At 36.3% G+C, this 14,506-nt stretch overlaps 1 protein-coding gene across 1 annotated transcript in view; it reads left to right on the top strand.

The window, feature by feature from the left end:
* Positions 1-5,533: 5,533 nt before the first annotated feature.
* MGAM2 (maltase-glucoamylase 2 (putative)) overlaps positions 5,534-14,506 on the top strand; it is an 83,712-nt gene continuing 74,739 nt past the window's right edge. Inside the window, exons 1-2 of the mRNA XM_072762843.1 lie at positions 5,534-5,651; positions 9,620-9,699. Of these exons, the coding sequence (XP_072618944.1) occupies positions 5,534-5,651; positions 9,620-9,699 (198 nt within the window). The remainder of the gene's footprint in view (positions 5,652-9,619; positions 9,700-14,506) is intronic.

Below are 14,506 nucleotides of genomic sequence, written 5' to 3'. Positions count from 1 at the left end.
GTGGCTGCAGGAATGGGGGAGAGAAAAATGGGAAGTGATCACGAATGAGTGATGGCTTTCTTTTGGAATGATGAAAATGTCCTGGAATTGGATAGTGGTGATGGTTGCAAAACTCTATGAATATACCAAAACCCACTGAATTGTATACTTTGAAAGGATGAATGTCATGGCATGTGAATTATATTTCATTATAAAAGTAACCCACTTTAGCTAGCTTAAGAACAAAAAGGAATTTTGAAAGATATTAATGACTCACCGAAACTCCAGGAAGTCTAGGGTGTCGGGTTTGGTGTGGACTATGTGGCTAGGTACAGCAGCCTGATTGCCTTGTGGGAGGTTCCACTGCCACTGTCTTTAGTACATGTCCGGCAGCCTGTACCCCCAATACCGAGCATAGGATGCCACTAGGTTCCCAGTCCCTGCTGCCTCTGAAACAATGTCTCTTCACCATGCTAGATTCTGCATGGTACCTCCTTCTCTCCACTTTCTTCCCGGGTCACATCTCATTGGCCGAGCACAGGTCACTTGCCTCTACTTTGGCTGAAAGGGAGATTGTGAAAGAGAATTTCTAGCCCCTTACTTGGAATGTCAGAATTCTCAAGGTGGAAAGTTCCTTAAATATTAGAAATTTTTTATAGGTGCCGATCAAAGAGCATGACAAATTTCCAGTAGAGATGTCTTCCCCCTTTGAGATTATATAATGTCTACTTTGATGGTGCTTTTTTTTTTTTTTATTGAGAATAACTGATGGGAAGGCTTATTTAAATTAATGGAAAGCTTAGTTATTCAAGAGACCTTTGGGAGACAAAATGGAAAAAGGAACAATGTGGGTGAACCAAGCATGAGACATTCATTCTTTCATTTACTTATTTAACAAATAGCTATATATTTAAAACTGCAGATGTTGGGCAGGACCTGCACGTAGGACTGAAGATGACCAGCTCCTGGGCAGTTTAGGCCACAGGGACAGACAAGCAGGTATAATGTAGTATGACAAGCAAAGTAATTGGATATGAACAGGAACACAGAAGAAGCATACTATTAGAATAAAACCCCACCTTCCTCTTTTACTAACAAATGGAGCTTTCTCCAAGTCACCGGGAAAGCAAGGGCCCTTTTATGGTCAGTTGGAAAATGCACTCCTCTCCTCCAATCGCCATCAAATTTACAGGGCAATAAATCAATCCTGGCAGAAGCTGGCACCACCAGCCTTCTCACCTTTGCTCAGTGCTCCTCAAGAACCACTGAGGGATAGACACAACAAATAAAGGGATACGGCTATGAGGTGAGTACTTTTCCCTGTGCATGTGGTGCTTTGAATAAGTAGTGTTCTTTTTTTTCTTATAAATGCCCCTATCTTCTCTGCTACATGATCTGGACAACTCGCACTTTTCTTCTGAACCTGATGTTTTCTTCCTTTTCTAGAAACTATAAGGAGTGGGGATGAGATAGCACATGGAGTCACAGACCTACTGGACAGGAGAGGGATATGTGTGTGTGTGTGTGTGTAACAGATGGAGAAAATCAGATGCATGATGTTCCTCTCTCACTGGGATAAAACAGGAAAGAATAAACAAATAGTATTCCCTCCTGGAAGCTAGCTGAAAATGACATGGATTGGGAAGAGAGTGGATGCATCTCTTTGGGCAGAGAGGGAAATGGTATACAATCATTAAGGTTTTTAATAATAACCTGGATTTTAATTTTTCTAAAATTGTGGTTGATAATGTGGCTGTAGGTAGGAAGAGTGTCTAAGTAGCAGAGACTTTGTACCTTTAGGAATCCCCATCTACCTGCAATCTGCCAAGATGGTAATAGTTCTTGTGGCAGGAAAATGCCTGAGGTTGTCCCCAGGGTATCCTAAACTTCCTGAGCCACAGGTGTTAAAACTGCTCTCCCAAGGATTCAGGAATTGTGGAAGAGGTGGCTGTCTTGGGTTTGTAGAGGCTGGAAAGGAAAGTCTCCTCATGGAGAGACACAATGCTTGGAGAAGGGAAGCTGAGTGACAATTGTTTGCTGTGGTAGTGAGTCATGGCCTCTATGTATAAGAAACAAAGTCAGGTATTGAGAGCATGTGGGGTGGATCCATCAGACTTCTTTCACTGCCTGAAATTCCACCACTGAAGGTCCAGCCTCTAGATCTGTAAACTCTGAAGTGTAGGAAACATTGTGGAGACAGCAAGAATACTCTAAGACTAGTGTAAGAGGCAGAGCCTTAGTGTTTGCCTCAGTTATACCACTAACCATGGCTAGGCAAACAAAGTTCCTTAACATTTACATGAAATGGGAATCATAATGCCTGCCTGGTGAACTTTGATGTATGGGTATCATGGCAATATAATAATATAATAATATATATATATAATATGGAGATTAAACTTTTGAATAACTTAGAGGAGACAAACCTGATAGATTTAGGCTAACAGGAAAAAATATTTAATACACTCTAACTTCAATCCCAAACCTCAAACCTAACTCCCCCCTCCCTTGGCAAATTATCTGTAGATCCTTGCTCCTTACCTCCATTTCAGAACTAAGGTGCTTTTTTACTTGGCTCATTACACATTAACCAAAATCCTGCCTCAATTAAAAAGTGAAACTAGATGCATATGGAAAAACTAATAGAAATGGTCATGGCATTGGGCCAGGGCTGAGAAGAACAGGGGTGCAGGGAAATGCAGTTAAAGGAGAGGTGAAGTAAAAAAAAAAGAAAGAAAGAAAATTCTTTGTTCACATGGATTTAAAGGTTATCATTACACAGTTGTTGGTTTGGTGTGGCTAGAACGTAGAGGAGAGAAGAGGCAGGGGAGGTGGGCATAGGAAATGTCATAAAGACCTTTGATTACAAAGCTAAAGAGTTTATATATTATTTGAAGAACCACTGAGGACTTGAATATAGGAAACCCAAATAACCCTGTTTGTGCAGTAGAAAGATGAATCCATCTGCAGAATGGAAGCAAGGAACCAGTGGGGAAGCTGTGGTCACAGTTCAGGTCAAGTTCAGAAATGATGGCCCGACTAAAGCATTTCTAGTAGTGATGCAGGGGAAGAAACGGATTTGAAAGATATTGGGAGAGGAGTCTGACTGGTGACTGGCTATGAGAACTACAAGAAAGAGAGGAGTCAAAAAAGTTACGCAGACTTTTTAATGAAATTGTGATTCTGTTCCTCAAGATATTATTTGAGGAGAGGCCAATTGGGCAGAATTGGTGGAAGTTGGGACTGGGGTATGGGGAGAGATGAACACATGTTCAAACATGTTGAATTTGGTTAAGTGTGTGGGACATCCAGGTGAGATGTCTAATAGGCAGTTGCACATATAAATATAAATCTCTGGGCTAGAAATATAGATTGCACTGTCCTTGGGTGTTATATGAAATCGTATGCATGGTGGAGCTTGCTAAAAGAGGGGATGGCAGAACTATGTTGAAAATATAGGGAATATCAATACTAGATGAAACAGAGGACTAAAAGAAAATTGAAGAAAAACCAGAAAAGTGGGTGAAAACCAAGATTAAATGATAATCAAGGAATCCAAATATGGAGAAATTTAGAAAGGAAGGAGTGGTTGATAGTGCTGGATGATTAAGAGAGCGCCCATTGTATTTAGCAGCTCAATCACCGGTGACCTTGGCAGGAGGAATTTCAGTGGAATGCAAGAAACGGAAGCCATGCCAACAATATAGGGGGAAGGTAATGCAGATAGCATTCCATTATCTTTTTGGAAAGTTAGCTATAAAAGGAAAAAGAAAGTTATAATGGTACGTGCAGAAGGACACAGAATCGTCACCAGAGTTTAGGATGATTTGGGATGTACTTTTAAGGAGAAAGAGCACATTCGGAGGGAGAGGTTTTAATGCAAGAAAGAGGAAGGATAATTGGTGGAACAAGATTTTTGAGAAATTCAAAGTGTGTGGGATCTACAGAAAAGGTACAAGGGTTATGCTTAGACAAGAGGAGGGAAAACTCTTCCTTTAAGAAAAGGGGGAAAGATAAGAATTTACCTAGATATGGATAATTTTTATAAAGAAGTTTGGGTTGAGAAGCAGGGAGATGAAATAGTTTCTGCAAAAATAGTTGTTTTTTGTGATGTTGGGGATGATTTTGGCTGAGAGTAACACCATAGGTGACACCTTGAAAACAAGGATTAGTGTTGGAAATTTCTCCTGTGAAGAATGAAAGAAGGTGGCAAGATTGTCAGTCAGTTTGAAGGCCCCGTGTATTTGTCAGATTATGAACCCAAGGCCATCTACATTGCGCTGAGTGCATAAACCCGGAAGGCAGAAGTTTGGATCAATGGTTTCATTGTATGGATTCACTTAGCATATAGGGGAGCAAGGAAGATGAGAGAAATAATAGCTATTGAGGACTACGTCAAGGAAGGATAATAGCCAGAACAGACTAAGATTAAGAGGGAGTGGAACAGAACAGAAGCCTCAGTGTGATCGAAGAATAAAGAAACAGTGCAATGAGAGGCTAAAAGGGAATGAGCTTCTGCCCAGTAAATAGGAAGTAGAGCCTGGGAGTTTCACAAGTGGAACAGTTCTGGGGAGTGATAAATTCCAGGGAATAGCCAGTGTGTAGGGGCAGCGGGAAGAGTACTGAAGATGGTGGAGAGTTGGTCAAGGAATGACATGGTGGTGCGGTCATGGGATTGCTAAGCATGTGAGATTTATTATAACTAGAGCAGAAGAATGAGAGCACCTCCAGAACCTGACTTCTGGAGGTGAAGAAATGCACACCCAAATAGCTAACGCCTCCACCTGTTTGTATGCAAGCCAGGACGAGCATCAAAGCTCTTGGGTTCCCTGATCACTACACACTCCAATCCACCAAATATTTTAAAGCCTGAGTCTATGGATGCATGATTGGCAGGGCCAGGGTGAGCCTCCAAATTTACGTGAGTTTGTGTACTGTGACCACGCAAGAAAGCGTTGTGCTGGAGATCAGGATTCGGTTCATTTTTCTTGCCAGAGTTTTAACAGGATTAGTCTCTTCTAAATAACTAAACACCTTACCATCGTGGCATGGAATTGGAATAAGAAGACTAGGATTCAGGTTTTGTTACTTTTTCCTTCCCTGAGAGTGCCCTCCACTCTACTGTGTAGGGTGGATGTGAGGATCAAAGTGGCATCTAAAAGGGCTTTGTAAAAAAAATAAATAAATAAATAAATAAAATAAAAGGGCTTTGTGAGGCACCTTAACCCCTTGTCTCCCTCCTGTACTCCATTCCACTCCTCACTCTCTACCTCTAGTTCTTTATGTCTGATATATCCTCTCCTTGGACAGTATTCAATCCCTCCACAGACAAAAAAAAGGCAAGGGCTCTTTTTCTAGAGATGTTGGGTACACAGACTAGAGTTAATTGTAAACATTGTGATGAGTGGAAACCAATGGTCTCTGGATTATGTAAGGAGGAAGGCTTGTAATCAAGTCATCTTGCAGATGAGTTCACATTCTAACCATGATGCCTGTCCTTTTGGATTGATGGGGTTTGCGGTTTGCTTAACTCTCATTATCTGTGTCCATCTAGATGGCAAGGAAACTCACTATATTGGAAGTCCTTCTGATCATCTTCTTCCTAACTGTACTGGCCTTAGATATCTTCTTGATGTTTTTTGTGTTGAATATTGAAGGTAAGGAGGATGCTTGTGGCTTTGGGGTTGGAAGGATTGGTAAAGAAAGTCCCCTCTGGATGCCAAGGACGTCATTTCATTCTTTTGCTCTTCAGTATGGCAGCATATTGCATGATCCACAACCCACATCCGCAACTAAAACTTGTCAAAAGACAAGTGTTCTTTTTCCACAACAAAACCTTGAATGCTAGTGACATTCAGGGTCCCAAATCCCATTTGATGAAGTTTAACAAGATGCAAAATTAGGCTCATCAGGTGTCCAGTCATAAAGTAATAGAACCTTTAAAAAGAAAGAACAGTTGGGGCAACAGGACCTAATCCCATTACATTATGAAAAAGGAAATTAGATTATAGGCAAGTTGGGGGCTGATTAACTTGGCTTAAATATATTAATTACAATTAGCTTCCAGCCCATATTCTGATTGAAATAGCTGTGATTTCTTCATCAATACCTTTGAATCTGTTTTCTCTCACATAAAAGCATCTAACAGAACACTTTCTCCTCTATGTACACAATACTCTAAATAATAAAATAATGTGTAATACAAAAAAAATCTATCCTTAATTAAAACAGAATTTGAAGTTTATTTTGCTTGCTAAAACTCACTTCAGACATGTATTTTAAGCGAGCATTGAATAGAAACGCTACTCAATCTCTCTTCAGCACTCTCCACAATAAACATTAGGGCGCATTCTAGGAACAATTATGTCTTTGAAAGATGATTTGAAAACTATTGATATAAACTATTTTTAGTCTATTAGCATTTTTCCCCTATTGAATTTTTTTGGGGTAACAAATCCTATGAGATTACTATCCAACGTACATGAATAAATAGTTTATTTTAGTTAACATAAAACTAGATCTTCACACCTTCAGGTGTGAAGGCATTTACCCTAAGGCATTTACCCTAAATCACACTCTAACTCATGCAGAGTAATAAAATACCACTTTCACCTGTTCTATATGTTGGGCTTCTTTAGAGATGCTTCTTGAAGATATTCTTCCATGAGTTGAAAAGGAAATTTTTAAATTTTTTTATTGTGATAAGAACACAACATGAGGTCTACCCTCTTAATAGATTCTTAAGTGTACAAGACAGTACCATCATTCGTAGGCATGATGTTGTACATCAGATATGTAGAACTTATTATTCATCTTGTGTAACTGAAACTTCATACATGTTAATTAGCAACATCCCATTTCTCCCTCCCCTCTGGCCATGGAAACTATCATTCTAGCCTTTGTATCTGTGATTTTGACTATTTTAAATCCTTCATATAAATGGAATCATGTAGCATCTGTCCTTCTGTAACCAGTTCATTTCACTGGCATAATGTCTTCCAGGTTCATCCATGTTATTGCAAATGACAAGAGTGCCTTCCTTATTTTTTGGCTGAATAATATTCTGTTATCTGTACGCACATCACGTTTTCTTCATTCATTGATTGATGATGGACACCTGGGTCATTTTCACATATTGGTTATTGTGGATAGCACTGCAATTAGCATGAGGACGCTAGTATCTGTTTGAAGTTTTGATTTCAATTCTTTGAATTCTTTGAATAAATATCCAGAAGTGGGATTGCTGGATCATATAGTGCTTCTATTTTTAATTTTTTGAGGAATTTCCATATTGTTTTCCATAATGGCTGCACCAATTTGCATCAACTTCACCATTAGCATACAAGGGTCCAATCGTTCCACATTCTCACCAATCTTTCTTCTTCTTTTTTTCCCTATAATATCCATCCTAAGATGTGAGGTGATATCTAGTTGTGGTTTTGATTTAAATTTCCCTGATGATTAGTGACATTGAGCTTCTTTTCTGTTGGCCATTTGTGTGTCTCTGGAGAAATGCTTATGGAAGTCTTTAGCCCATTTTTTAATCAGATTCATTTTGTTTATTTTGTTTTTACTATTGTGTTGTAGGCATTCCTTATATATTTTAGAATTTTGCCCATTTTCAGATAGATGGTTTGCAAATATTTTCTCCCATCCTTTATGTTACCTTTTCATTCTGTTGATGGTTTCCTTTGCTGTGCAGAAGCTTTTTAGTCCCACTTGTCCAATTTTACTTTTGTTGCATGTGCTTTTGGTGTCATATCCATGAAATCCTTGCCAAGACCAATCTCATGAAGTGTTTCTCACATGTTTTCTTCTAAGAATTTCAGTTTCAAGGGTCTTACATTTAAGTCTTTAATCCAATTTTAAAATAAATTTTTATTTAAATATATATACAAATAAGTATAGAGCCATAAAGGTAGGAGAGTTGTTTTGATGTCTTTTTTTGAATAGAAACAAAGATACTAAAGGAGACCTATTATGCCTACAATAACTGTTGACTCAAGCTTCAAATGGAATTCTGGGTTTTGACTGGCTCATGGAGCCTACTGAACCAGATCCTACTTCTGATGTTACATTGGCAGGTGGCGGGAGTGGGGTGGGAGTTCATAGAAGCGACAAAGGCTAAAGTAAAAATAGCCAATGTTGAGTGAAGATCTTTGGCCAAATGAGAACAATAATATTTATCTACCTAGTTTACCTCACAGGTGGCTGAAAATGAGTGGGGAAAAAAAGGCAAAAAATAAACAAAAAACAAATGTGTGGGACAACAGGATATCAGCATGTAAAAAAATAATAATACTGGATCCCCACCTGACATCACATAAGAAAATTAACTCAAAATGGATCAAGACTTGAAATGTAAAAGCCAAACCCATTAAATTCTAAGAAGAAAACACAAATATTTTGACCTCGAGTTAGGCAACAGTGTCTTAGGTATAATGCTCCAAAACATAACCAAAGAAAAGATAGGTAAGTTTTATTTTTAAAAAAATTGTGCTTCAAAAAACACCATCAAGGAAGTGAAGAAGCTCACTGGATGGAAACACATATTTGCAAGTGACATATCTTATTCTTGCATCCAGAATATATAAAGAAATATTACAATTCAAACCTAAAAGGAAAAACAATCCAGTTTTTAAAATGAGCAAAGGATTTGAACACATTTCTTCATAAAAGATTCACAGATAGCCAATATATCATGAAAAGATGTTCAATATTATTAGTTTTGGGGAAATGCTAGTCAAAATCAAATACTCCTCATACCCACTGAAATATCTGTCATGAAAAAGACAATAACAATTGTTGAGGATGTGGAGAAATTGGAACCATTACACACTAATGGGAATGGAAAATTGTGCAGTCCCTTTGGAAAAGAGTTTAGCAGTTCCTCAAAAACTTAGAGTTAACCGTACTAATTAGCAATTCCATTTCCAGATATATAACCAAGAGAATTCAAAACATCTGTTCACACAAAAACCTGTATGGAAATGTTCATTGTAGAATTCTGTGTAATAGTCAAAAAGTGGAAGTAACTCAAATGTGCATCAACTTTGGAGGGGATTTTTTAGTGTTATATCCATACTATGGTTATGGTTCACCCATAAAAAGAAATGAAATGCTTGTTACATGCTGCAACATGGATGAGCCTTGAAAACATTATGCCAAATGAAAGAAGCCAGACATTAAAACCACATACTTTATGATTCCATTTATATGAAATATTCAGAATAGGCAAATCCATAGAGGCAGAAGGCAGATTAGCATTTGCCAGAGACTGGGAGAAGGGAGGGATGGGGAATGACCACTAATGGGTATGTGATTGCTTTTCAGGATGGTGAAAATGTTCTGGAATTAGATAGTGGTGATTGGTTGTGCAACTTTGTAAAATACTGAAAGCCATCGAATTGTACACTTTAAGAGGGTGAATTTGATGGCATATAAATTATATCTCAATAAAAACCAAACAAAAGGCAAATGTGTTTAGCACTTGTATGTACATATAGGTACTAGCTACTAGGGATCAATGTAGTGGTCAATACAGGAGAATTGGCTGAAAGTCTATAACTTCACCTGCATCCTTCTTGGAATTGTGATTACCATACAGGTGTTCAATATTTTTCCTTTAATTCCTATACAGCGACTGCATTTGCTCCAGAGTGCCCAGAGATCCCTGAATCAGAGAGGATAGACTGTGCTCCTGGCCAGGTGGTGACAGAGGTCAGAGAAATGGGCTCCCTGATGTTGGTCTGCTGGGTTTTATTTACAGAAATGAGTATATGAAGTGGGACAAGGGTGGTGGTGGAGGGGATTATGGACCTCTGGTTTGTTTGGAGTCAACTCTTTCACCTTATTAAAATAAACAGCAACACTGTGGAAGCAGGATAGGTTGGAAGGAACTAAGAGTGTTGGCTCATGGGGTCTCAAGTCCAGAGTAGAGGGGAAGTTCATAATGTGTCATAAGTGTGATTCCAAGGATACCTATGGGAAGGTTAAACGTTTGTGGGCTAGACCATGTATTGCTTGAGAATAGAGGCCATCAAACACATATGGATGATTGAGTCAGTAATTTGTAGAACTCCAGTGACTTGTTATATAAGAGCCTTCTAAAATTGGTGTTAAGTGGATCACTGAATCCTACTCCTCAAACCAATCTTACCTATATGTAAACTAACTAGAATTTAAATAAAAACTTGAAACAAACAAACAAAAAACCCAAGAAACCAAAAATAAAATGGTGTATTGGCAACAGATCTTCCAAATGAACATATGCTAAAGAATTTAGATTTTCTCCCTGGGTAGTCACCACAAGAATATCAACTCTTTAAACTCTGTTTAATTGTAATTTGTGACTTTATCAGAAAGGAAATATGTATTTAGATTTTATTTCTTTCCCCCATATTCTACATTCTATATCCCATAATATCCTACTGGGATATTAATTAGGACTGCATTGATTTTTTGGTTTAATTTAGGAAATATTGATAACTCCATAATTTTGAATCTTCCCATTCTAAAAACAGGATGTCTTACCATATCAACTCTTTTTAATGTATGTATATTCCTCAATCAGGTTTTATGTTTCTCTTGATATGCATTTTATTACCTATGCATCATGAGGGGTTTTTCCCCCTAGATCTTTCCTGAACTTAGTTTCTATTGCATATACAATCCATTATATTTTCTAATTGGTGCTCCTTTTATTACTAATGATTATTTTGTATTTATTATATTTATTTTATATTATATTTATACATTTGTGTTCTATTAAAACATAACATGTTAATTATATAATTGGCCAGCTGAAATTTTCTATTATTTCTAAGTGGTTTCTGTAGTTCTTCTTCTTGAATTATTAAGTATACAGTTATGTTCTAGGCAAATAATGATACATAAGAATGGAATTTTTAGGGGCACCTGGGTGGCTCAGTTGTTGTGTCTGCTTTTGGCTCAGGTCATGATCCTGGGGTACTGGGATCAAGTCCCATATCAGGTTCCCCACAGGGAGCCTGCTTCTCCCTCTGCCTATGTCTCTGCCTTTCTCTGTGTCTCTCATGAATGAATAAATAAGATCTTTAAAAATGGAATTTTCAGTTCACAGGAAATATACATGTTTATCTTTTGGTGATCTTGCAAAATAGTTTTTCAAAATATTTGTACCAATTTACACTCCTGGTAGCAGTATAAGAACAATTACTCTGCATCCTAACCTTCTCTTGGTGTTTTTTCCTTTTTCTTTGTTTTCTTTAATGTAATTTTCACTTAAAAATTTTGAATATGGAAGTATGGTTTACATTATGTTTTATTAGTTTCAGGTATACAACATAGTGATTGAACATTTCTATATATTACACAATACTCATCATGGATAAGTATAGTTACCATCTGTTACCATACGTTGTTACAATATTATTGACTATATTCCCTATGCTGTGTACATTCCACATGACTAATGAAGTTAAACACCTTTTCCTATACTTCTTGGCTACATGGATAATCATATTTATGAGGTGTCTTTTTAATTTTTTAACCAGTCTTTTTCTGCTGGGCTCTTCATTTATTCTTATTGCTATGTAGTAGTAATTTATATATTCTGGATACAAATCTTTTATCTTCTCTTATTCTGTGATTTGACTTTTAACCCAATGGTCACTTGTGGTGAAAAGTAGTTCTTAATTTTACTAAAATACACTTTAAGAGGTCTAACATGCATTTTGTATTCTATTTAAAAATTCTCACCTACTCCAAAGTTAGAAAAATATATTCCTATACATTCCTCTGAAAGCATTGTTTTATTTTTCAAATTTAGACTTTTAATCAAACTAAAATTTGTTTTTGTGTATGGTATCAAGTAGAAGTCCAGAACATTTTTTTTCATGAATCCTTAATAGATCCATCATGACTTATTGAAATTACCATCTTTTCCCCTCTGCATTGTAGTGACACATTTATTGTAAATTATGTCTTTATATGTGAGGACCTGTTTCTGGAACATCTATTTTGTTCCATTATCAGTCTGTTCTTTTGCCAGTATCACATTGTGTTGATTAGTATAGCTTTATAAAGGTCATGATATGTGGTTGTGTAAGTCCTCCTTATCATTCCTATTTTTCTTCAAGATTGCCTAGCCTATTGTCAACGCTTTAGACTTATAAATACATTTTAGAATTGGTCTCTCAGTTTTCTCAAAAAAATCTACCAGAAATTTATTCTGTACACATAAAATGAATAAATCTGTAAGAAGTTCCATATTTACAAGAGTGAATATTTTAATCTATGGTCATGATATATTTTTTCATTTATTGAGATTTTTAATTTTGAAGTTTTTGGTGTAGAGGCCTGAAAAATTTTTCCAGGTTTTTCTAACTATTTGATATTTGATTTTATATAAATATTTTTACATTTTAATTTTCCATTTAAGCTATTGTTGGCATATGGGTTTAAAATTGATTTTTTGAATATTGATCTTATAGCCAGAAATCTTAAATTTGCTTATTAATTATCTTAGTTTGTTTATAGGAACTTTTGGATTCTTCTTGAACATAATGATACTGCAACTAATGACCATTTAATTTTTTTTTCCAATATGCATTTCTTCTTCTTTGTCTTATAACACCAAGGATTGTTTTTCCTTCTAATTTTTTAATATTGTTTGAAATATTTTATCTAAAAGGCTATATGAAGTTTCAGAGAACAGAACTTTCTGGATAATTTTTTTTTTAAGATTTTTTATTCATTTATGAGAGACACAGAGAGAGAGGCAGAGACACAGACAGAGGGAGAAACAGACTCCTCGTGGGAAGCCTGATGCAGGAATTAATCCCCAGACCCCAGGATCACGACCTGAGCCAAAGGCAGACGCTCAACGCTGAGCCACCCAGGTGTCCCCTGGAGAATGATTTTTAACTAAAATAAGAAATAACCTTGCAGTAAAATATTAACTATGAAGGTGAAATATTGGATTTTGGAAGAAGTTGGCTACACATCATTTACAGAACTTAAGCATCTTTCAGAGGCACTACTGAAAAAATCCCTATATCAAATGGAAGTTAGATTAGATAAATTTCCAAACAATTCTCAAATTCTACTGATCAAATTGTTATTTGAGTGGAAAATAGCATAAAAGTCTATTTAAAAGATAACCGGAGAATACTCTTTGGGAAAGTTTGGTGTTAGAGGAAAGAATAAAGATAGGGAGACTTGTCATGAGTCAACCACTGTCATCTAAGTAAGAGTTTATGAGAATCTCTGTTATTGTCTGTGGTGGAAGTGGAAATGGAAAAGAAGAAGGAAATGTACATCAAAGGTTTGACGTTTTGTGTCTGCAATACTGAGAATGGCTTAAAATTGAACTAGGGATGTTATGGCAGACTGCATTTAAATATATTGTATTTACCTGAATATATTAGATCTTTTGTCTTACTGCTGTTTACAGAGGTCTACAGACTTTGGAACAATTTATGGCAGTGAAACTAACCTTTTGGACTTTACCAACCTCAGTTTCAGAAGTAACAGAGCTAATGAATGTTTGCCTCGAGCTTATCAATATCAGTAATATCAGTTATCTAGAGGTTATCCAGAACCTGCAAACTCTTTCTCCACTGATCCCCTCCAGCTTTTTTTGTTGTTGTTGTTATCTGGAGAAGATGAGGCAGGATCAGCTGTATATACAGAGAATTAATATGTACATTTAAGAATATTTTATGGTTATACTGTGATTGCTTTGTTTATAATAGACATGAGACACTGACTTAAGTTATATTCATATTGTCATTTTTCAATGTAATTACATCAGATGTTAGCATCTGAAATACTTGTCAGTACTATTCCTTTTCCAAATGAGCAGTGTTGTGACATATTCTTTTCTCTATTCTTTTCTTTTTTTTAATCACATTCCTTTAATAAGGAAGATTGAGACATTATATTTATGTACAGAGTAAAGTGGAAAAATCTTTCCTTGTTCATAATGCTTTCTCTCTACCTTCAGATCCCCTTCCCAGAATTAAGTCAATAGCTTGGTGTATGTCCTTCTCTTGATTTTTCTATGCTTTTGCAAATATCTATATATTTTGCACATATATTAATATATGTTTATTTTATTTTAACAGATTATACTATATGTATTATATCGTAATTTACTTTTTAAATGTAGGGCATTTAAATTTACCACATTATTATATCTTAAAAATAGTTTTCTTCTGGGGATGCTTGGGTGGCTCAGTTGGTTAAGAATTTAACTCTGGATTTTGGATCAGGTCATAATCTCAGGGTCATGGTATCAAGCCCTGTGTCAGGCTTCATGCTAAGTGCAGAGTCCCGTTGAGATTCTCTCTCTCTCTCTCTCTGCCCCTCCCCTACTCACACGTACTTTCTCTTGCTCTATCAAAATAAATTAAAGATTAAAAAAGTTTGCTTCTGTTGAGATGATCATGTGGTTTTCTTTTGACAATGCAAATTATGTTAAAACATTTCTTAATTATGAACCATTTTTATGCTTGATAACCCTTAGTTGACTATTATGCATTAA

Source organism: Vulpes vulpes, chromosome 7, assembly GCF_048418805.1.
Source record: "Vulpes vulpes isolate BD-2025 chromosome 7, VulVul3, whole genome shotgun sequence".
Classification (NCBI taxonomy): domain Eukaryota; kingdom Metazoa; phylum Chordata; class Mammalia; order Carnivora; family Canidae; genus Vulpes; species Vulpes vulpes.
Note: the sequence above shows the minus strand (reverse complement) of the source record. Positions and strands in the feature narration are given on the sequence as shown.